At 46.0% G+C, this 22024-nt stretch overlaps 2 protein-coding genes across 5 annotated transcripts in view; one reads left to right on the top strand and one right to left on the bottom strand.

Moving 5' to 3' along the window:
- CA11 (carbonic anhydrase 11) overlaps positions 1-22024 on the bottom strand; it is a 39724-nt gene that overhangs the window by 10478 nt on the left and 7222 nt on the right. For 2 of the 3 annotated variants that reach the window (XM_033962093.1, XM_033962091.1), the window contains exons 2-8: positions 18935-19009; positions 9658-9800; positions 9394-9579; positions 8939-9034; positions 8710-8782; positions 7967-8121; positions 538-703 (exon numbers count right to left, since the gene is read on the bottom strand). In XM_033962093.1, coding sequence (XP_033817984.1) covers positions 538-703; positions 7967-8121; positions 8710-8782; positions 8939-9034; positions 9394-9579; positions 9658-9800; positions 18935-19009 — 894 coding nt within the window. The remainder of the gene's footprint in view (positions 1-537; positions 704-7966; positions 8122-8709; positions 8783-8938; positions 9035-9393; positions 9580-9657; positions 9801-18934; positions 19010-22024) is intronic. The other variant, XM_033962092.1, reaches the window with a different exon arrangement.
- Positions 21461-22024, top strand: part of LOC117368437 (sulfotransferase 2B1-like) — a 38559-nt gene continuing 37995 nt past the window's right edge. The window contains exon 1 of one of the 2 annotated variants that reach the window (XM_033962094.1): positions 21461-21563. In XM_033962094.1, coding sequence (XP_033817985.1) covers positions 21462-21563 — 102 coding nt within the window. In that variant the 5' untranslated portion in view covers position 21461. The remainder of the gene's footprint in view (positions 21564-22024) is intronic. The other variant, XM_033962096.1, reaches the window with a different exon arrangement.

The following is a 22024-nucleotide window of genomic DNA, read 5'->3' as shown; positions in this document are numbered from 1 at the left end:
TCTGCCCCAGTATGGCAGCTCTTATGTAAGCCAAGTGTTGTGACATCACTGCTGAGGTTGGCTCTTAGGCATTGGTGGAATGAGGCATTATGACATCATAATCTCAGCTCTGGAATGTTGCTACTCGTTGGGTTTCTTCCTAGTACTTGGGACCTGGGTTGGCCACTGTTGGAAACAGGATACTGGGCTTGATGGACCTTCGGTCTGTCCCAGTACGGCAGCTCATATGTTCAATGGTGGAGGAGTGCGGGGGTAAAGTTTGGAATGGGGAAAGGTTCTTCAGCTGTCTAGATTCTAATTATATTACACATATCCACTTTTAGTAAGAGCCTATGTTACAGATAAGTAACTGCACTTTATGCTCTCTCCATCCCCACCCCCCACCCCTAGCCTTCAGCAATTAAGGCTAGCTCAGCTAGAGAGGTGCTCTGTTAGCCTAGAAAAGACCCCTGCTGGGGCAGCTGTGAGTCCAGAGACATCCTTTGGGGCTCTAAAAAGATAGAATTTGGGAGTAAAAATCCTCGAGGGAGTACATACCCTGCAGCCTATAGGAGGGCCCTGTACAGCGCCGGCCTGGTCGGCGGTAGTCCAGGTTGCTTCTTAGCCCTCGCTGATAGAGCGGCTGCGCAGGTCGGACATTGTCACTCATGCTCTGGAAGATGTTCCGAGCCGGGTGCCGGCTCAAGAGGCGTAAAGAGTGCATCTGAGGGGGGGGGGGGGGATGAAAAGGGGAAGAAGGAGATAAAATGTTGCAGTGGTGATGGTTATGCACAGAGCAACGATACAGCGCGTGCACAGATACAATTTTTTTTTCTGTTTGCACCTGAGCAGAGAACCGTTACATCCCCCAAACACGGTGGCTACTGTTAACGCTCGCAGTAAAAAGAAGCAAGTGTTAAATCCTCACAGACGCTCCTGAAAAAGACTAGGCTAACATTTCTGCGCCTCGTCCAACATAGTCTTCAAGTTGTTTATTGAGAGCTTCTATACCGCTGCTAATGAATGGGGAGTCAATTCAGAGTGGTTTGCATGAGCCTCTGCAAAGGTGCTACAATACATGAGCTTCTGTAAAGGTGTTAAAAATAGAGGGTATAATTTGAGGTTGCAGGGAGGAAGACTCAGGAGCAATGTTAGGAAATTCTTCTTCACGGAGAGGGTGGTAGATGCCTGGAATGCCCTCCCGAGGGAAGTGGTGGAGAGTAGAGGTCTGCACGGGAACGGGGGATCGCGGGAATCCCGCAGGTCCTGCGGGGGTCCTGCTGGAATCCCCCCCCTAACCCACGGGACTCCCACGGGGACCCCCCTCTAGCCACGGGGATGGAAGACTTTGCAAGCAGGGTTCATCCATATAATATAATGGACACGTCAGCCTTAGTAAAAGAGGGGGGTTTAAAAGTTAATTACCTGAACAGAAAACAAAAAAAGGGTTCCACTAAAGAGATTCCACAAGGAAAACAGCAAAAGAAACTGTGGAATTGATGATCCTGTCAGAAGTAATTGCTGCTTTTTATGGGGACGGGCAGGGATGGAGGTAATTCCTTGCGGGGATGGGTGGGGACGGAGAGGATCCTGACGGGGATGGAGGTAATTCCTTACGGGGATGGGTGAGGACGGAGAGGATCCTGACAGGGACGGGTGGGGACAGAGAGGATACTGGCGGGGATGGGTAGTATTTCTGTCCCCGCGCAACTCTCTAGTGGAGAGGAAAATGGTGATGGAATTCAAAAAAGAATGGGATAAACACAGAGGATCTCTAATTAGAAAACAAATGGTATAAATTAAAGAACTAAGGCCGATATTGGACCGACTTGTACGGTTTGTGTAGGATGGGCTGGGGAGGGCATCAATGGGAACTCCACTAATATAGAACATGAGGATGTTACTGGCCAGACTTTATGGTAGATATCCTGCAAACAACGAGATGGTTGAATAGACTGGAGTGAGCCTGGACAGCAACTTCAGGATTTGGAACCTAGGACAGTGGCATACCAAGGGGGGAGCAGTCATCCCCAGGTGCACGCCCCAAGGGGGTGCACAACTGGCCACCCACAAGGGAATAGGCTGCTGCCGGGGAATAGGCTGCCACTGCCGCCATCGGGAACAAGCCGGCGCCGAGTTCTCCTTGCTTTTCTTCCCCGCAGAGCTGACCAACTCTCGCCACCTGACGTCAATTCTGACGTCGGAGAGGACGTTCTGGGCCAGCCAATCGTTGCCTGGCTGGCCCAGAACGTCCTCTCTGATTTTAGAATTGACGTCGGGCGGCGAGAGTTGGTCGGCCCCGCAGGGAAGAAAAGTAGGGAGGGAGAACTCGGCGCCGGCCTGTTCTTGATGGCAGCCTTTCACCGGCGGCGGTGGCAGCATGTTTTCCAATGGCGGTGGCATGGGGGAGGGCAGGGAGAAAGAAAGAAAGAAAGAAAGAAAGGGGGCAGGGTGAAACAAAGAAAGAAAGAAAAAAATGGGGCACGGAGAGAGAAAGCCAGGCATAGAGAAAGAAAGGGGGCATGGAGAGAGAAAGAAAGAAGGGGGCAGGGTGAAAGAAAGAAATGGGGCATGGAGAGAGAGAGAAAGACAGATATACAGAAAGAAAGGGGGCATGGAGAGAGAAAGAAAGAAGGTGGTAGGGTGAAAGAATGAAAGAAAGAAATGGAGCACGGAGAGAGAGAAAGACAGACAGAGAAAGAAAGGGGGCATGGAGAGAAAAAGAAAGAAGGGGGCAGGGTGAAAGAAAGAAATGGGGCACGGAAAGAGAGAGAAAGCCAGACATACAGAAAGAAAGGGGGCATGGAGTGAGAAAGAAAGAAGGGGGCAGGGTGAAAGAAAGAAATGAGCATGGAGAGAGAGAAAGACAGACAGAGAAAGAAAGAAGGGGGCAGGGTGAAAGAAAGAAAGAAAGAAATGGGGCACGGAGAGAGAGAGAAAGACAGATATACAGAAAGAAAGAGGGCATGGAGAGAGAAAAAGAAGGGAGCAGGATGAAACAAAGAAAAAGTTGGGGGAGGGGATGAGGTCTGGAGGAGAGGAAGCATACAGGAGGCTGAAAGAAGGGAAGAAATATTGGATGCACAGTCAGAAGAATAAAGTTTTGAGAATTTATATATGCTCTCTCTATTTTGCACTATGGCCCCTTTTACTAAACTGCAATAGCAGTTTTTAGCGCAGGGAGCCTATGAGCATCGAGAGGCAGCGTGGGGCATTCAGCGCAGCTCCCTGCGCTAAAAACCATTATCGCGGTTTAGTAAAAAGGGAGGGGGTATATTTGGCGGAGAGTTATTTGAGTGGGCAGACTTGCAGGGCCGAAGGCTCTTTTCTGCCGTCATATTCTATGTTTCTATGTTACTGAGGTGACTGCATAAAGTCATCTGCCTTGACCTCTTTGAAAACCCATGGAATATAAATGATAATTAACATTTTCTATGCATACAGTGTGCTTTGTGTTTTTAAAATTTTATTGTTGGTAGATCATTTTGACTTGGCCACAAAGGTAAGGGGAAGGGAGGGAGGGGAGCTGCTGAAAGACATCTAGTAATCCTTGCAGGCTTGACTGTACAGGGAATTATTTTTGTAGAATCATGTTTCATTATGTGACTGGCATTATTTAGACTTTAATTTCTATGAATGAATAGAATGAAAATGATATAAAATTACTTGCTTGTTTTTATGTGCATGCACTGAAGGAAAGTGGAGAGAGTGGGCTGAGGACGCTGAAGGGAAATGGGGAAGAGAGAGTGGGGTGAAGACGCTGATTTATAAATTGACAATTGTACAGAATATTGTTTCTTTTTATACTTTAATATAATAAGTTCAATATAAAACAATTCAAGGCTTGTGTGGATGGAATCAGGTGGTTTGCGGGGATGGGGACCGAGCTTATGGGGATTAGTCCAATAAAATGGTATTTTCTTATTTCTCATTATTTGTTTTATTTTTATTTGTTAATTTGTAAAGTGGTGATTGTTATGTATCAGTTTTTTCAAATTTACATCTACTGTCTTTATATTTTGCACAGTATTAGAGGACATGTGTTACAGTTTTTGTGGTGTTGCATTGTATGCAGAGTCTGGTTTCTTGGCGGTTCGGTTTAACTTTTGTCTACATATTTCTATTTTTAGTTTGTGATTATTCCATATTGGGCGAGGGTGTATCTCTGTTCTGTGTGTATAAAAAGGACATAGTTTTCAGTTGGCATTGACTGCAGGATCAATTGACTGTGCGGGATCTGGCTTACTTAGTTTTACAATATATGTGTTGGTGTTCTAGTGCTCACTGCATTGTTTAAGATGCTGCCTTTTCCTAGGTACACTCTTGTTGTGCGAAATGTGGATTGTTACTAAAAATCATATTTTTCATATAGATCGGGGAGGGGGTGTCACATATGCTAGGTACGCCACTGACTTAGGACAATACCAGATTTTACAGTCTATGACCCAGAAATATCAAAGAAGAGACAAGTTAATCTAATCATGCATTTTTTAATGAGTATAAATTATGGGCAGACTGGAAGACCGTTCAGGTCTTTATCTGCCGTCATTTACTATGTTACTATGTTATGATACATGAGCTTCTGTAGAGATGTTACCATAAGGAGTTGTGAGGTGTTACAATGCATGGGCTCTATACTGAAATACACATAGCTCTGTGGTGGTGTTACAGAGTTAATACCGGCATGATTATGCCATAATCCATCGTCCTATATATATTACTGGCACATTGATCATCCCACTTATATAACATGTTTATACCAAATCAATTGTCCTACATACATGTAATACTAGATTTACTATTGCAACTAAATATTCTATCCATTATATTTACACACCTCCTAAGGAGGTTAGCCATTTCAATGAAATATAATCTATTTACACGCATCCCTGAAAGTTCTAGTTTCGTCTCAGTTTCCTCTCTCTCAACTTCATAATTTCAGTTGAAGTAGTTTGAGAAAAGTTCCTGCACTGCGCTCGCCTCAGTCTTACTTTGCTCCCTGTGCAACTGCTGTCAGCCTCTGTATAGCGATGCTGCCATCAGCTTCCGCCCTCTGTGGAGCCCATTCGGGCCTAGTTATAGCGTGGGCTCAGTGGGAGACATGGGCTGATGATGCGATTTTATTCTCCGCAGTCTGGTTGTGACCCCAAGACTAGGGGGGGGGGACACTCGATGAAGTTACAGGGAAATACTTTTAAAACCAATTGGAGGAAACTTTTTTCACGCGGAGAATAGTTAAGCTCTGGAACGCGTTGCCAGAGGTTGTGGTAAGAGCGGATAGCTTAGCTGGTGTTAAGGAAGGATTGGACAAGTTCCTGGAGGAAAAGTCCATAGTCTGTTAATGAAAAAGACATGGGGGAAGCCACTGTTTGCCCTGGATTGGCAGCATGGAATGTTGCTACTCCTTGGGTTTTGGCCAGGTACTAGGGACCTGGATTGGCCACCATGAGAACGGGCTACTGGACTTGATGGACCATTGGTCTGACTCAGTAAGGCTATTCTTATGTTCTCATTACCACATAAGCAGTGCCCTGGTGTCTGACATGAGATTTTGCATCTGGTTTGCTCCTTTTGTGCGTATTGCGCCCTGAAAATGCTAAAAGTGTACTGCTGCCTGTGCAAACTTTTGCATTTATATTATAGATTTATATTCTGCGTTATCTAAAACTCTAAAGAGATTACAAAATATACATTTGAAAATCAACATCGTACAATATAATCAGCACAAAAACCATAAATAAATGACAACAATTTTTTTTTTAAAAAATTCAGTTTTCTATCCCGTTCTCCCAGGGGAGCTCAAAACGGTTTACATGAATTTATTCAGGTACTCAAGCACTTTTCCCTATCTGTCCTGGTAGGCTCACAATCTATCTAATGTACCTGGGGCAATGGGGGGATTAAGTGACTTGCCCAGGGTCACAAGACGTAAGAAGACTTGAGGCGGTCCAGAGGAGGGCGACGAAAATGATAGGAGGCTTGCGCCAGAAGACGTATGAGGAGAGACTGGAAGCCCTGAATATGTATACCCTAGAGGAAAGGAGAGACAGGGGAGATATGATTCAGACGTTCAAATACTTGAAGGGTATTAACGTAGAACAAAATCTTTTCCAGAGAAAGGAAAATGGTAAAACCAGAGGACATAATTTGAGGTTGAATGGTGGTAGATTCAGGGGCAATGTTAGGAAATTCTACTTTACGGAGAGGGTGGTGGATGCCTGGAATGCGCTCCCGAGAGAGGTGGTGGAGAGTAAAACTGTGACTGAGTTCAAAGAAGCGTGGGATGAACACAGAAGATTTAGAATCAGAAAATAATATTAAAGATTGAACTAGGCCAGTTACTGGGCAGACTTGCACGGTCTGTATCTGTGCATGGCCGTTTGGAGGAGGATGGGCAGGGGAGGGCTTCAATGGCTGGGAGGGTGTAGATGGGCTGGAGTAAGTCTTAACAGAGATTTCGGCAGTTGGAACCCAAGCACAGTACCGGGTAAAGCTTTGGATTCTTGCCCAGAAATAGCTAAGAAAAAAAAAATAAAAATTTAAATTGAATCAGGTTGGGCAGACTGGATGGACCATTCGGGTCTTTATCTGCCGTCATCTACTATGTTACTATGTTACAAGGAGCAGCGTGGGTTTGAACCCACTCCCGTACAAATAATCATTGAAATCAACTTAAAAATAAAAATCACTCATTTTGTATTTTATTATGCATGTAATCTTGTGGCCTGCCTTGTATAAAGGCGGAATATAAATTATAACCTGTGAAGGCCTGCTTAAAAGAAAATGTTTTAAAGCTATTAGGAAAAGTTAATAAAGAAGGAATAAACTTATCCCCCCTCCCCTTTTGTTTTTTTTTACAAAACTGTAGCATGGTGTTTAACGCGGGCTGCGGCAGTATTAGCTCCAACGCTCATAGAATTCCTATGAGCGCTGGAGCTGTTACTGTCATTGTTGGTGCTACAAACCGCGCTACGGTTTTGTAAAAAGGGGGGGGGGGAGGTTTAATTTTCTGTGGCAGTGAATTCCAGAGGCTTAGGCTGGCGGATTGCTGCCACATCTAACAAATCCTTATTCATTGATCAAAGTTGCCGAGAAGGCGGGTAGGCCTGTAAAGGAGCTTGACAAAATCCTTTTGTGTCGTGCAGTGGCGTAGCGAGGCTGAGAGGCGCACAGGGTAGTGGCACCCCTCCCTCTTCTCCTCCCCCCATCTGCTCCTTCCCTGCCCCCTCCTGTCGTGTCCACACATGCCCGAACCCCTTCCCTTTCCCCGTACCTCTTTAACATCCGGGGCACGCAAGCAGCAACCCTAACCTGCTGCTCGCGCCAGCATGGGCTCTTCCTCTGATGTCACTTCCTAGGCATGGATTCAGGAAGTGATGTCAGAGGAAGAGCTGACACTAGCATGAGCAGCAGGTTTGGGTTGCTGCTCACACCCCAAATGTTAAAGAGGTGCGTGTGCGTGGTAATGGGGGGTGGGGGGGAGGAGCTAGAGAGGCAGAGAGGAGGTGGGTACCAGCGACCCTATCAAGACAGCGCCTGGGGCGTACTGCCCCCTTACTATGCCACTGGTGTTGTGCATCCAGAAGACTGTGGGCACGCTGCCGTCTGCGCTAGCTTTCTGCATTGACCCTTTTGCGAGGAAAGTCCTGAAGAAATAAGTTCATGGCTTTCTTAGAACGGAACAGGTATCTGCTCGAGGAAACCAGTAGTGAAAGGCCACATTTTCTAAGGAGTGAGAAAGGCAACACTAAGTCATTTGGATGACTCAAATCCCGAGAGAGATCTCATGATATGAAAATCTATAATGTATAAGGTGTAGGAAGGGAACTGTGTTGGACTTTGACAAGTTGACATCTCTAGAATTTCTCTCTTGCCTATGGTGCGTCTCTCCTTATACAGTTCCCCCCCCTAACTGAAATTGAATACAGATGTCCAGGCTCCCTTGAGAGTTCCCATAATGCATCTTATTATCCCCTATGGCAAGTACCTGCATGGATGTGATGTTCAGGGGCTGGTCGATGATGATCCAGGTGACGGTCTCGTAACAGGGGGGCGAAGTCGTTGACCCCTGGTAGGTCACAAAAGCAAAGGTGTCTGGGAACAGCTGGTCCAGGGCCAGATCCTGTAGGGAAGTGCTGTCACCTAAAGCAGAAGCAAAGATGTGGAATGTGAGAGAGAGAAAATGCAGAGCCCAAATTACAACCTTTTCAAGATCCTGTGCCCTCCTGGCTTTACCCCTCACTCTCTCACCACTGAGGATCCTCTGTGCCCATCCCAGGCTTTAATCCTCTCTTCCCCACCACTGAGGATCCTCTGTGCCCTTCCCAGGGTTTACCCCTCACTCCCCCACCACTGATGATCTTCTGTGCCCCTTCCAGCCTTTATGCCTTATTACCCCCAACACTTAGATCCATCTAGAAATGTGCCTCATGCGTCCACAAAGCAATATGTTTGACTTGCTACTCCCACATCTATCCCCTCAGTGCCTGACGCATTGACCTTTCTTTTTGAAACAAATGTTTCCAGTGTCTGATTTATTTTTGAGGTGCTTGAATATCTCTCAGATCTCCCCATCTCATGGGGTATATATTCATGTCTGGCTGGAACCTCCTTTGGTGAAGGGAAAACAGATCTAGGATGTCTTCAGAAGCTGATACTCTGCTAGCAACACCTGCCTTCATGTAGACGTTCTCTGTAATTGCCACCTATCCATGACCCCAGACCTCTTACCCTTGAAGGAGATTCTTGTGGTCGTTTCTCTATTCAACATCCGGCTGAGGAAGGAGTTGGAATTATTCGCTACCTGCTCAGGAAGAAAGGAGGCTGTCAGAGGATATGGGGTGGGGACAGAGGGGGGCTGGGGATGTGTCTGTTGTGGATCTAGACGGTATGTCAGGGTTGTGAGGGGCTTGAGTATGAGGAGAATGTGCTTGGGAGAGATGAAGTGGTCTGGACTCACGTTGATGAGTAAGGAGACAATTGCCAGTCCGTTGGGGTTTGAAGCGGCTTCGCTCATGTTTTTGTAAAGTTCCTGGTTATAGTGGATCAGCTGCACCTGGGGGAGGGGGGAATAGAAAGAAGAGCTTCAGAGAGCACCAAGGGGAGAGAGCGAGGAAGGGATGGGATGAGCAGGAGAAGAGATAGAGAGGGGAGAGTGGAAGAGGAGGATGAAAGGGGAGGGAATGAGCAGGAGGAGAGGGAGTAGAGATAGGGGAAGAAAGGAAGAAAGGGCTAGTGGAGGGAGGGGGAAATGGAGACAGTGGGGAGAATGATGGGGAGATGTTGGTTCTGGTGTTTGATGGAAGGGTGGGATAGTGTCTGCCGGTGCCTAGGGAAGGGGAGATACTGGGCTTGACTCTTGAGGGAAGGAGAAAGGACTGTGCCAGAAGGGAGGAGACATTGGACTGCGCTCACTTCTGCAGAGAATGCCCTCTTGTTCATGAAATGCTCGGACCCTGCATCATCTTCACTGCCGAAGTGCAGCCGCACCTCCTCCAGCCGATGGGTGTAGAGGAGAGGACCCCCTGACATGTTCACCGCCCGGTGCCTCTCGGGCAGAAAGGAGACATGCCGGCCTGTGTTACACAGCATCCCACTGACCTGAGAGGGAAGAGAGGTCACCCATGTTACATGCCTTCTCTTTGCTCGCCTGAGTTCACCACCACCTTAGTCACATACCGTCTTGCCTCCCAAGCTGAGTCGGAGGGGGTGCAGGAAGGGATCGAAGACCACCTGGCTGGTGTCAATGTCAACGGGAGACTGACGCTTGCCAATGGCGCAGAGATTCCAGGCAGCATTTACCAGGCCCCAGAATGCCGGACCTAAACCAAAAGAGAGAAACAAAATACAGTGGAGGGGCTATGCAAGCATTTACTATCAGTGCCCCAAGGAGGGAAAGACCTATTCCAAGAACTTATGATGCAGAATGCAGCCTGAACTTCATCTGCCATTTCCACTTTGCAGCAACCAAGTCAAAGAATTCAAATATATGAACGCTTGTTAATTATTCTTTTATTCACTGCTCTCTCCACTATCCTCCACAATTGGAAGGATACCACTAAATTACATGTCACTCAATGGTGGAACTCTATATGTCTCCTTGTGAAATATGAATGTCATTTTGCTGAATGCAATAATTCCATGTCCACTTATGTAAAAATCTGGTCTCCCGTACTAGAATATTGTAAAGCAGATCCTTGACGTCTATGTTTATATATTAATATGTTCTGTATCTTACCTTACCCTTTATCATCTGATTTCAGGCATTTCTCCGGCTGTCACATATCTCATGCTGTATATACCATTTTCTTTTATTTTACATTCTATGTTTGGATCAGCTTGACTGATTACTCTGACTCATTATTAGAACTTATCACCTAATGGGTTTACACCCTTTTTTTTTTTTTTTTTAACAAATGTCTTCTCATCTTTTTCTTTCTTAAGCATTTATTCATTTGTGATTACTCTTTCATTGGGGATTCACTTCACATTTGTTAATGCTATTGTTATTCTGTGTTCCTTATTAGAACACCCATATTGTTGGCTTTGTATTTCTTCTCATATATAAAATCAATAAAACTCTTTGAACTAAAAAAAAAAAAAATATATATATATATATATATATATATATATATATATATATATATATATATATATATATATATATTTTTAAACATTGAACTGAGGCAGGCATGAGCTGGGGTCAGGCAGCAGAGACAGGGACAGGGACACACAAAAGCAAACAGGATGCTAGGAATTATTTAAAAAGGGATGGTTAAAAAGACTAGGAGTGTCATAATGCCCCTGTATCACTCCATTGTGCAACCTCACCTGGAGTATTGCGTTCAATTCTGGTCTCCTTATCTCAAGAAAGATATAGCAGCACTAAAAAAGGTTCAAAGAAGAGCGACCAAGATGGTAAAGGGAATGGAACTCCTCTCATATGAGGAAAGACTGAAACGGGTAGGACTCTTCAGCTTAGAAAAGAGACGGCTGAGGGGAGATATGATTGAAGTCTACAAAATCCTGAATGGAGTAGAACGGGTTTTCACTCCGTCAAAAATTACAAAGACTAGGGGACACTCAAAGAAGTTATAGGGAAATACTTTTAAAACCAATAGGTAGAAATATTTTCCTTTACCCATTGGAGGTCTTCTCCATCATTTTTACCAACGATGGGAGCTAATCACATCTTACCTCTGGGTTCTCTCAATCATCAGGGAAGGCTGATTCCCTCTCTTCATGTGATGGAACAATGGATGACTGAATTTAAACTGAAACTAAACTCAGAAAAAACAAAATTCTTCGTAGCCTCGCTACACCCACTTGATGCTAAAACATCGCTGTGCATCAGTTACCCTATCCAATCTACTATGAAGGTACTGGGTGTAATATTAAACCAGGGCCTAACTATGAAATACCAGGTGGACTCTTTGGTCAGAAAAGGCTTTTTTACTCTCTGGAAGCTTCGGTCCATTAGAGCATATTTTGATGCTTCATCATTCAGAATTCTGGTACAATCTCTTATACTGAACCAACTTGACTACTGTAATATCGCCTATCTGGCAATTTCCCAGAAGAACTTGCAGTGATTACAACTGGTGAAAAATGCGGCGGTCAGGCTGATTCTTGGGCTGAAGAAGTTCGATCATGTAACTCCTTCCTACCGACTCCTGCATTGGCTGCCAATGGAGGCACGTGTGAAGTTTAAGTTTGGGTGTTTCTGCTTTAAGGTATTTTTCGGCCTAGCCCCCAGATATATAACCGACCTTTTCTCTTTCTCAACCAATCGACTTAAGAGAAGCTCAGACTTGAATTTTGTTTCTCCACAGGTTAAAGGATGTAAATTTAAAAGACATCATCAACATCTCTTCTTATATCAGGCAGCATTATGGGGTAAAGATCTGAAACAATTACTCATGCTTGCTAATACTTTGGGGGAATTTAGGAGACATCTAAAAACATATTTGTTCTTAAAGTACTTAGGTAGCTGCACTGCAGAATCTTTCCCCACAATAACTGACCGCTAAACCTTAACTCTGTTAGTACTACTCAAGTCTGTAATATTTTTTAATCATTGTAAATCGCATAGAACTTTACGGACCTGTGGTATATAAACTGTTATTATTATTATTATTCATTTCACCCAGATTCCTTCAGATCTACCTCCAAGAGAGTATCCTTCAAATCCATCGCAAACCACCCTTCTTCTCCAGGAAGCCCAGGCTCTGCTCCATCTCTGTGCCATTGAGGAGGTTCCTCTGGAACAGCAGAGAAGGGTTTTTTACTCCTGTTACTTCCTAGTGCCGAAGAAGACGGGTGATCTGCGACCGATCTTGGACCTCAGAGCACTCAACAAATTTCTTGTCAGAGAGAAATTTTGCATGTTGTCTCTGGCATCCCTTTATCCTCTTCTAAATCAGAATGATTGGTTATGTTCTCTAGATCTCAAAGAGGCTTACACTCACATTCCCATTCATCCAGCCTCTCGCAAGTTCCTCAGATTACGGGTGGGAAATCTTCATTTTCAATACAGAGTGCTACCATTTGGCCTGGCATCATCTCCCAGAGTGTTCACCAAGTGCCTCGTTGTGGTAGAAGCAGCTCTGTGCAACCATGGGCTCCAGGTGTTTCCTACCTGGATGACTGGCTCATCAAAGATTCAACATCTTAGGGGGTTATTGTAGTGACCCAACGAACTACGTGGCTCCTCCAAAGTTTGAGCTTCAAAATCAACTTTCCCAAATTCCAGCTACAACCCTCTCAGACTTTGCATTTCATTGGAGCTGTACTGGATACTGTGCAACTCAGAGCATTTCTTCCTCAACAGCGTCAAGATGCTCTCATTCAACTCTGCTGGAAAGTGTCTTCCCTATCTTCAATATCAGCCAGACACATGATGGTTCTCCTCGGTCACGTGGCCTCTACAGTTCACGTGACTCCTTTTGCCAGATTTCACCTCAGAATTCCTCAGTGGACCCTGGCATCTCAGTGGGCTCAGGCTTTCAACCCACTCTCTCAACACATTACAGTGACTCCTTCATTGAGACAGTCTCTCCACCAGTGGATGCTCTCTTCCAATCTCTTCAGAGGTTTACTGTTTCAAACACCCCTCATCAGAAAGTCCTCACTACAGATTCCTTGACCTAGGCTTGGGAGGCTCATCTCGATAGTCTCTGTACTCAAGGCCATTGGTCCAGCATAGATCATCGCTGTCCCATCAATCTGTTGGAACTCAGAGCGATCTTCAATGCTCTCAAAGCTTTTCAACATCTCCACGGTCAAGTCGTCCTCATTCAGACAGACAATCACGTTGTCATGTACTACGTCAACAAGCAGGGAGGTACAGGATCTCTCCCTCTTTGTCAGGAAGCTCAAAAGGTGTGGAACTGGCAATCAATCACAACACCTTTCTGAAAGCAGTCTAAATTCAAGGGGAGAAAAACTGTTTGGCAGACAAATTGAGTCGTCTTCTCCAACCTCATGAATGGACACTCAATTCTTTGCCTCTACATCACATTTTTTCTCAGTGGGGAACCCCTCAGATAGACCTCTTTGCGTCTCCCCACAACCACAAACTGTCTCTGTTTTGCTCCAGGATCTACTCTCCTCATCGCCTTGAGGCAGATGATTTTCTTCTGGAATGGACGAATCAGTTCCCTCCATTCCCTCTCATTCTCAAGACTCTTGTCAAACTCAAACAAGACCATGCCACCATGATTCTGATAGCTCCTCGATGGCCCAAGCAACCTTGGTTCTCCCTTTTACTTCAACTCAGCAGCAGGGAGCCATTTCTTCTACCAGTTTTTCAGTCTCTGCTTACACAGAGTCAGGGGTCTCTGCTTCATCCCAACCTGCAGTCTCTACACCTAACAGCTTGGTACCTCTCAACCTAACTGCCACTCTACAGTTTTCTCAATCTGTACAGGACATTCTAGAAGCTTCTAGGAAGCCTACTACTCGGCAATGTTATAACCAGAAATGGACTAGATTTTCTGCTTGGTGAATCATTCATCACAAGGAGCCTCAATCTACCTCCTTGTCTTCAATTTTGGATTATCTGTTGCATTTGTCTCAATCTGGCCTCAAAGCCACATCCATTCGAATCCATCTCAGTGCAATTGCTGCTTTTCATCAGCTTATCGAAGGGAAACCCCTCTCTACTCATCCTGTGGTTTACATATTTATGAAATGACTTTTCAATGTCAAACCACCTCTCAAACTGCCTCCAGTGGTTTGAGATCTCAATGCTGTCCTTGCTCAATTGATAAAGCCTCCTTTTGAACCAATGGCTTCGGCTCATCTCAAATATCTCACTTGCTCTCACATCTGCTCACAGAGTCAGTGAGCTTTATTAGCTGACCCACCTTTCACAGTCTTCCATCATGACAAGGTGGTTCTCCGTACTCATAATAAATTCTTACCTAAAGTGGTGTCACCTCAATCAATCCATTGTACTTCCAGTGTTTTTTTCCAAAGCATTCTCACCCTGGAGAATCAGCTCTTCATACTCTGGACTGTAAGCGTGCTTTGGCTTTCTACTTGCAAAGGACTCAACCACATAGATCTGCACCTCATTTTGTCTCCTTTGATCCAAATAAGTTGGGACATCCAATTTCCAAGCGCACCATCTCCAACTGGTTAGCTGCTTGCATTTCTTTCTGCTATGCTCAGGCTGGACTGCATCTACAGAGTCGAGTCACAGCCCATAAAGTCAGAGCTATGGCAGTATCAGTACAGTGGCGTACCAAGGGGGGGCGGTCCACCACGGGTGCACGTTCCAAGGGGGTGCACAGCTGGCCGGATCCGGAACCTCCCGCGCTGCTGCAAACGGCACCTCAGTGTGGCTGCCATACTTAGAGCAAAGTCGGCAGCCGCGCTGAAGTAAACGAAAGTCCCGCAATGACTGCGCCGTCTACCGCCTTCATAATCAAAACAAAAAAAAATCTAAAAAGTAGCCTAAATCTTGGACAATCAAAAAGCCAGATTGTCCAAGTACCGATAATCAAAGCTGGTTTTAGACGTATCTAAAACCAGCTTAGGCGTTTCCCCCACCTCTAAACGCATAGAGCAAAAAGAGGCGTTTTTAGAGGAGGGGAAAGGCCAACCTAGACTTAGTCGTACAGCAGGTATAGCCAAAAGGTTTACCAGGTTGCCTAGTCGGCACTTATACGTTTTGACTTAGACCAAGTCAAAACAGGTATAAGTGCCGAAAAGGGGCCGCTATCTCTCCTGCCGCGATAGCGATTCCCCAAACTGCCACAAACCGTGGCACTTCAGGAGGGAGGATCGCGTCAGGGGAAATGCCTCATCTCTCCTGCCGTGATCCTTACCCTGAAGTGCCGCGGTTGGCGGCAGTTCAGGCGATCGCCATCGTGTCTGGGGAGATGAGCCATCTCTCCTGCCGCGATCGTTGCTGTGGGGGGGGGGGGGGAGTGTGTGGATTCTGTAACTGGGTGTTCTTTTTGACAGATACTGGTTACAGAATCCAGCTTTTAAGCGAAGGACTGGCCCCTTCTTCATCTAAAAGGTCTGGTTTTGGGCGTTTGGGACTTAGGCTGTTTTTTTGGTTGGTAATGTGTTGTAAGTGTAGATGTAGTGGTAGTCTGAGCGTTTAAACAGCTGAGCCTAGAGGTAGGCCATTCTCAAAAAAAACCTCATTTTGGATGTTTTTTTTGAGAAAGGACATTTTCCCTGTTTCTACTTTCAGCGTTTAGGGCCTAGGACTAAAGGGGACTTAGATGGGTTTTTTTATTATCCCCCCTCCACGTCTCTTTAAACCTGCATTGTGAGGTCATAAGAGCTTTATGGTTATAGAAACATGATGGAAGATAAAGGCTAAATGACCCATCCAGCCTGCCCTTCCGCAGCATCCACTATCTCCTCCTCTCCCTATTGGCTAAGGCTCTTGACATTTGCATCTCCTCTTCCTATTGGCTAAGGCTCTTTACACCTGCATTGTGAGGTCATAAGAGCTTTATGGTTATAGAAACATGATGGAAGATAAAGGCTAAATGACCCATCCAGCCTGCCCTTCCGCAGCATCCACTATCTCCTCCTCTCCCTATTGGCTAAGGCTCTTGACATTTGCATCTCCTCTTCCTATTGGCTAAGGCTCTTTACACCTGCATTGTGAGGTCATAAGAGCTTTATGGTTATAGAAACATGATGGAAGATAAAGGCTAAATGACCCATCCAGCCTGCCCTTCCGCAGCATCCACTATCTCTTCCTCTCCCTATTGGCTAAGGCTCTTGACATTTGCATCTCCTCTTCCTATTGGCTAAGGCTCTTTACACCTGCATTGTGAGGTCATAAGAGCTTTATGGTTATAGAAACATGATGGAAGATAAAGGCTAAATGACCCATCCAGCCTGCCCTTCCGCAGCATCCACTATCTCCTCCTCTCCCTATTGGCTAAGGCTCTTGACATTTGCATCTCCTCTTCCTATTGGCTAAGGCTCTTTACGCCTGCATTGTGAGGTCATAAGAGCTTTATGGTTATAGAAACATGATGGAAGATAAAGGCTAAATGTCCCATCCAGTCTGCCCTTCCGCAGCATCCACTATCTCCTCCTCTCACTATTGGCTAAGGCTCTTAACATTTGCATCTCCTTTTCCTGTTGGCTAAGCTCTTTACACCTGCATTGTGAGGTCATAGAGCATTATTGTTATAGGCTCTTAACAACTCCATTGTAATGTCATAAAGCTTTATGGTTATAGAAATATCATGGCAGATAAAGGCCAAATGGCCCATCCAGTTTGTCCATCCGCAGCATCCACTATCTCCTCCTCTCCCTAAAAGATACCACGTACCTTTCCCATGCTTTCTTGAATTCAGACACAGTCTTAGTCTCCACCACCTCTACCGGAAGACTATTCCATGAATTTACCACCCTTTCTGTAAAAATGTATTGCGTGTTTATTTTTTAACTTCCACTTCTCATGCAATTGTCAGCCCCAGACCTGCTGGTATACGCTTTTAACACACGCTGTTCAATCATACCAGCGCCTCCAGTCCAGCACTTCATTCTGGGCATTGCAGGGAGCACTCATTTTAACATTAATGAGCTCGTTGCACTATATTTCCATAGTTCTCAGAAGCTGCTACGAAGCATGGAAAAGACTGCGCAGAGCCATTTTGCTCATTGAAAGTGGTTGTACGCTAAACCGGTTAGAACTGGTTTAGCGTCGAACATTAAAGGAACGGTAAGTTTTAAGCATCAGGGCTATGGTATGTTACATTTTTCATGGACTTTAATGCCTTATTATTAATAATTAAATTTTTCTATCCAGTAGAGGAAGAGAGAGCAGAGGAAGCGGAGGAGGGGAGCAGATTAAAGAGCTGTCTGGAGAAATTTCCCTGGGGTGCTGCAACTCCATGAATCTTTATGTGCCTGCTGGTGAATGAGAGGAGGTTGGCAATGCGGTGGGGCGGGGGGGATGATGTAGAGCAGGTGTAAGTACTTCAAGGAGGCAGCCCAGTATATACAGTTAGAAAGAAAACCTTCTCCCTTTTCCTGGGGGTGGATCAAGAGCCACAGTCACACACACAGTTTTGCCAATGCACCTCACTCCTGCCCTGCTGCCCCCCTGCTATTCCAGTACCGAGACCCTCACACGTAGCTCATCCAATACACCTCACCCCTGTCCTGAGTCACCCACTGCTATTCCAGTACTGAGACCCTCACACAGAGCTCTGTCAATGCACCTCACTCCTGCCCTGCAGCACTCTCCGCTATTCTAGTACTGAGAAACTTACACACAGCTCTGCCAATGCACCTCACTCCTGTCCTGAAGCACGCTCTGATATTCCAGTACTGAAACCCTAACACACAGCTCTACCAATGCACCTTATGCCCTGAAGCACTCTCTGATATTCCAGTACTGAGAAACTCACACATAGCTCTGCCAATGCACCTCACTCCTGCCCTGCAGCACTCCCTGCTACTCTGGTACTGAGACCCTCACACAGAGCTCCGCCAAAGCACCTCACTCCTGCCATGCAGCACCTTCTGCTATTCTAGTACTGAGACCCTAACACACAGCTCTGTCAATCCACCTAGTACTGAGACCCTAACACTCAGCTATCAATGCACCTCACTCCTGCCCAAAAGCACTCTCTGATATTCCAGTACTGAGAAACTCACACATAGCTCTGCCAATGCACCTCACTCCTGCTCTGCAGCACCCTCTGCTATTCTAGTACTGAGACCCTAACACACAGCTCTGCCAATGCACCTCACTCCTGCCCTGCAGCACCCTCTGCTATTCTAGTACTGAGACCCTAACACACAGCTCTGCCAATGCACCTCACTCCTGCCCTGCAGCATCCCTTGGTATTCCAGTACTGAGACCCTCGCACACAGCTCTGCCAATGCACCTCATTCCTGCCTTCAGCACCCCTTGCTATTCCAGTACTGAGACCCTTACATACTACTCTGCCAATGCACCTCATTCCTGCCCTACAGCACCACCTGCTACTCTGGTACTGAGACCCTCACACAGAGCTCCGCCAATGCATCTTACTCCTGCCCTGCAGCACCCCCTGCTATTCCAGTACTGAGACCCTTACACACAGCTCTACCAATGTACCTCACACCTGCCCTGCAGCACCCCCTGTTATTCTAGGCCTGCACATAGACATCTCTATTTGTAAAGTGCTTGCAGGGATTCTCTCATTAGCAGGGTGTGTTATAGTGAGGGCTGACAGCTTTTCATGCAATATTTATTTCTGCTTATGGAAAAATTTCTTTTCTGTGGTCGCAGACACCCACTCGCTGCTCAGAAATGCGCATTTCTAATGAACACCTGTCCTAGAGTCTGGTGGCTTTCCTAATAGGGGTGGGTGTGAAGGCAGCCATCACCAGGATGCACCTGTCTGGTCACCCAAGACAGGGCTTCTATCTGCAGATAAGACAGACAGACAGTGGGCAGACACAGGGAAGTGAGCCTTACCTGGTACAAAGGTGCCCTGAATGGATTCCTTGTAAGCCCACCAGTCATCATACGACTTTGCCATGCTGAAAGGTGCTGAGGTAAGGAAGGGGGAAGAAAAGCAGAAACAAGATGAATTCAAATAAAATCTAGACCCTCCCCACCCCTCCCAATGCTACCAGCCCACATACACACTCCCCAACCTGTTCTAACTACTAGAAAGACTTAGATCTGGAATTTGAAATAACATTTCAGTCCCCCTGCACAGTCCCTGTACTGCCTAGCTGCATTTAGAACTGAACTGTAAGCTCTCTGGGTCAGGAACTGCTTCACTATAGCAGTCTGTTTGGTGGCACGCTAAGACTGTCTACACTTCTGCTCCTGGATTGCAGCAGGCCACTTTTAGCAAGCAGACAGGTGGTCGATACACGGCATAACATCCCCTCTGGAGTTCTGATATTAATAAAGAATTTGGAATGGGGGGGGGGGGGGAGAGGAGCCTAACATGTCTGGCCTCTTAATCACTGCAGAACTATTTGAAATTCTGAAACAGTACTGCCTTGCTTGCATTGCATTATTTAACTTCCTGAATAACTGAGGTGGTGTTGCTTGGCTGGTGGAAGCGCCAAATCAGAATTCCAGAGCTCCTGGGATAGGAGTTCAAATCCTGCTCTCTCTCTGCTTCCATGTACCCGTACGAATAAGGATGGATGTGTTCCTCCACTATTTTGAAATGCGCACATTATTGTCTTGCTGGCAGACATGGGCTAACACAGCCTCATCTGCCAGCCGTCAAAGCTTTGCCACTTGGAGAACATTGCCCGTTATCCCAGACCACTTGAGTTGCCTTAATCTTTCTTTCTCTACCTGTCTGGGTAGAAAAGTTAACAAAATTGCAAGCTTCCTGCCCAAAATCTGGCCCTCTACATCTCCCTGGCCTCACTGGGAATCAACAGCCTATCAGCACTGACCCTTTTGGGTTCTGGGGAGTTCTAATCTATTGGTTTGCACCCCCATACTGCTGTTGGGTTTCCTCTATTACAGGGGACTCAAAGTCCCTCCTTGAGGACCGGAATCCAGTCGGGTTTTCAGGATTTCCCCAATGAATATGCACGAGATCTATTTGCATGCACTGCTTTCAATGCATATTCATTGGGGAAATTCTGAAAACCCAACTGGATTCCGGCCCTCAAGGAGGGACTTTGAGATCCCTGCTCTATTACCACTTAACATTTCTATAGCATTGCTAGATGCATGCAGTGTTGTACATTAAAGCATTCAAAAGACAGTCCCTGCTCAGTAGAGCTTACAATCTAATCAAACAGGACAAGTACGGAGATAGGGAGTTTCTCTGGCAGGCATGGATGCTTTACAGGTGAGTGGGAGTTAGGAGTTAAAAGCGACCTCGAAAAAGTGGGCTTTTAGCCTGGATTTGAATATCGCCAGGGACAGAGCTTGACGTAGTGACTAAGGCAGTCTGTTCCAGGCCTATGGTGCAGCAAGAGAGAACGGATGCAGCCTGGAGTTGGCAGTAGAGGAGAGTGGTACAGTTAAGAGAGGCTTACCCGATGAATAGAGTTCCCACCTCTTGATGTAAACATATACCCTTGCCCCCCCCCCCCCCCAAATCACCTTTATAATAATAATAATAATTTATTTTTATACCGCCCTATCGCAAAGTTCTAGGCGGTTTATATACGTTAATAACTTTATATAAACAATGATTAAAAATACAGTTCTCTGAATAGTACTAAAATTATACAAGAAAAATACTAAAAATTATGCTATAAAATTCTAAAATTATACAATAAAATAAGATACAATTTGCTAAAATACAGTGAAAAACCTCAAGAACCTTCTGGCTTTAAGATCAATATACTATGTAGGCCCCAAAAACCCTGGCCTATATTTCTGGCACCTATGAAGGGCAGAGGGCTGTGGCCACTGAATGCCAGCCTGAGGGGCCACCAAAATCTCAAAAGAGAAAGATGGGGCCTTTGTGATATGGTGTGTGTTGGGATGGGTGGGAGTTGGGGGGGAGGGTTGCTGAAGACGCCTGGTTCAGCACAGAGGAATGGGGGAAGGGAGTATGTACCACTGCTTCTCAAGCCTGCCCTCTCCACATCTGATGCCAGGTTCCTACAGAGTGAAGCCTACAGGAAATATGTAACAGACATCACATTCAGATAACTTAATTGACATGACATTTTGACACATGTTGCCAAATTAATACATTAGAGGTTAGGCATGGTATAAAGCACCCCCCCCCCCCAGGAAAAAATGACATTAAAATAAAATTAGAACGTGGAGAGAGGAACGGTACCCGGGTTTTGCTGCTAGTTTTTAGCCCATTAAAGCTTGTATTACAGGTTCACTACTGATTGTGGCTGGTTCCACTAGATAGAAGATAAGTGTTGCCTTCTTTGGTTTTTGTTATGGTAACATCTTATGCAAGAAACCAATGCTCAAATAACATTTATAGTAACATAGTAAATGACATCATTTAAAGGTTTTGCTTGTCTTAGGACCCTTCCTGGTGCATCCCAGAATGCACCGGGAAGGGGAAGGCCCACCATTTTGGAAGAGGCGGACCTGCCGGCAGGAGGGAGTGGGTATCCCTCTTTCCAGCCATCTCCTAAAGGTACAGGAGGTAGGTTCAGGAGGTGTCAGAGGTGATGTTGGGGTGTGAAGGAGCATCGGGGGGGGGGGGGGTGAGGGGGGTTGGGGAGTGTTATGGAGTCCCAGGAGAATGTCAGGGAGTGTCGGGTGGGTTTGGGGAATGTTGGAGACTGTTGGGTGGGTGTTGGGGAGTGTTATGGAGTCCCAGGAGAATGTCGGGGAGTGTCGGGTGGGTGTTGGGGAATATTGGAGACTGTCGGGTGGGTGTTAAAGAGTCTCAGGAGAATGTCGGGGAGTGTCGGGTGGGTGTTGAGAAATGTCGGGTGGGTGTTGGGGAGTGTTATGGAGTCCCAGGAGAATGTTGGGGAGTGTCGGGTGGGTTTGGGGAATGTCGGAGACTGTTGGGTGGGTGTTGGGAAGTGTTATGGAGTCCCAGGAGAATGTCGGGGAGTGTCGGGTGGGTGTTGGGGAGTGTTTTGGAGTCCCAGGAGA

The sequence above is a fragment of the Geotrypetes seraphini genome, chromosome 10, assembly GCF_902459505.1.
Source record: "Geotrypetes seraphini chromosome 10, aGeoSer1.1, whole genome shotgun sequence".
Classification (NCBI taxonomy): Eukaryota; Metazoa; Chordata; class Amphibia; order Gymnophiona; family Dermophiidae; genus Geotrypetes; species Geotrypetes seraphini.
This window is presented reverse-complemented; position numbering and strand designations above follow the sequence as displayed.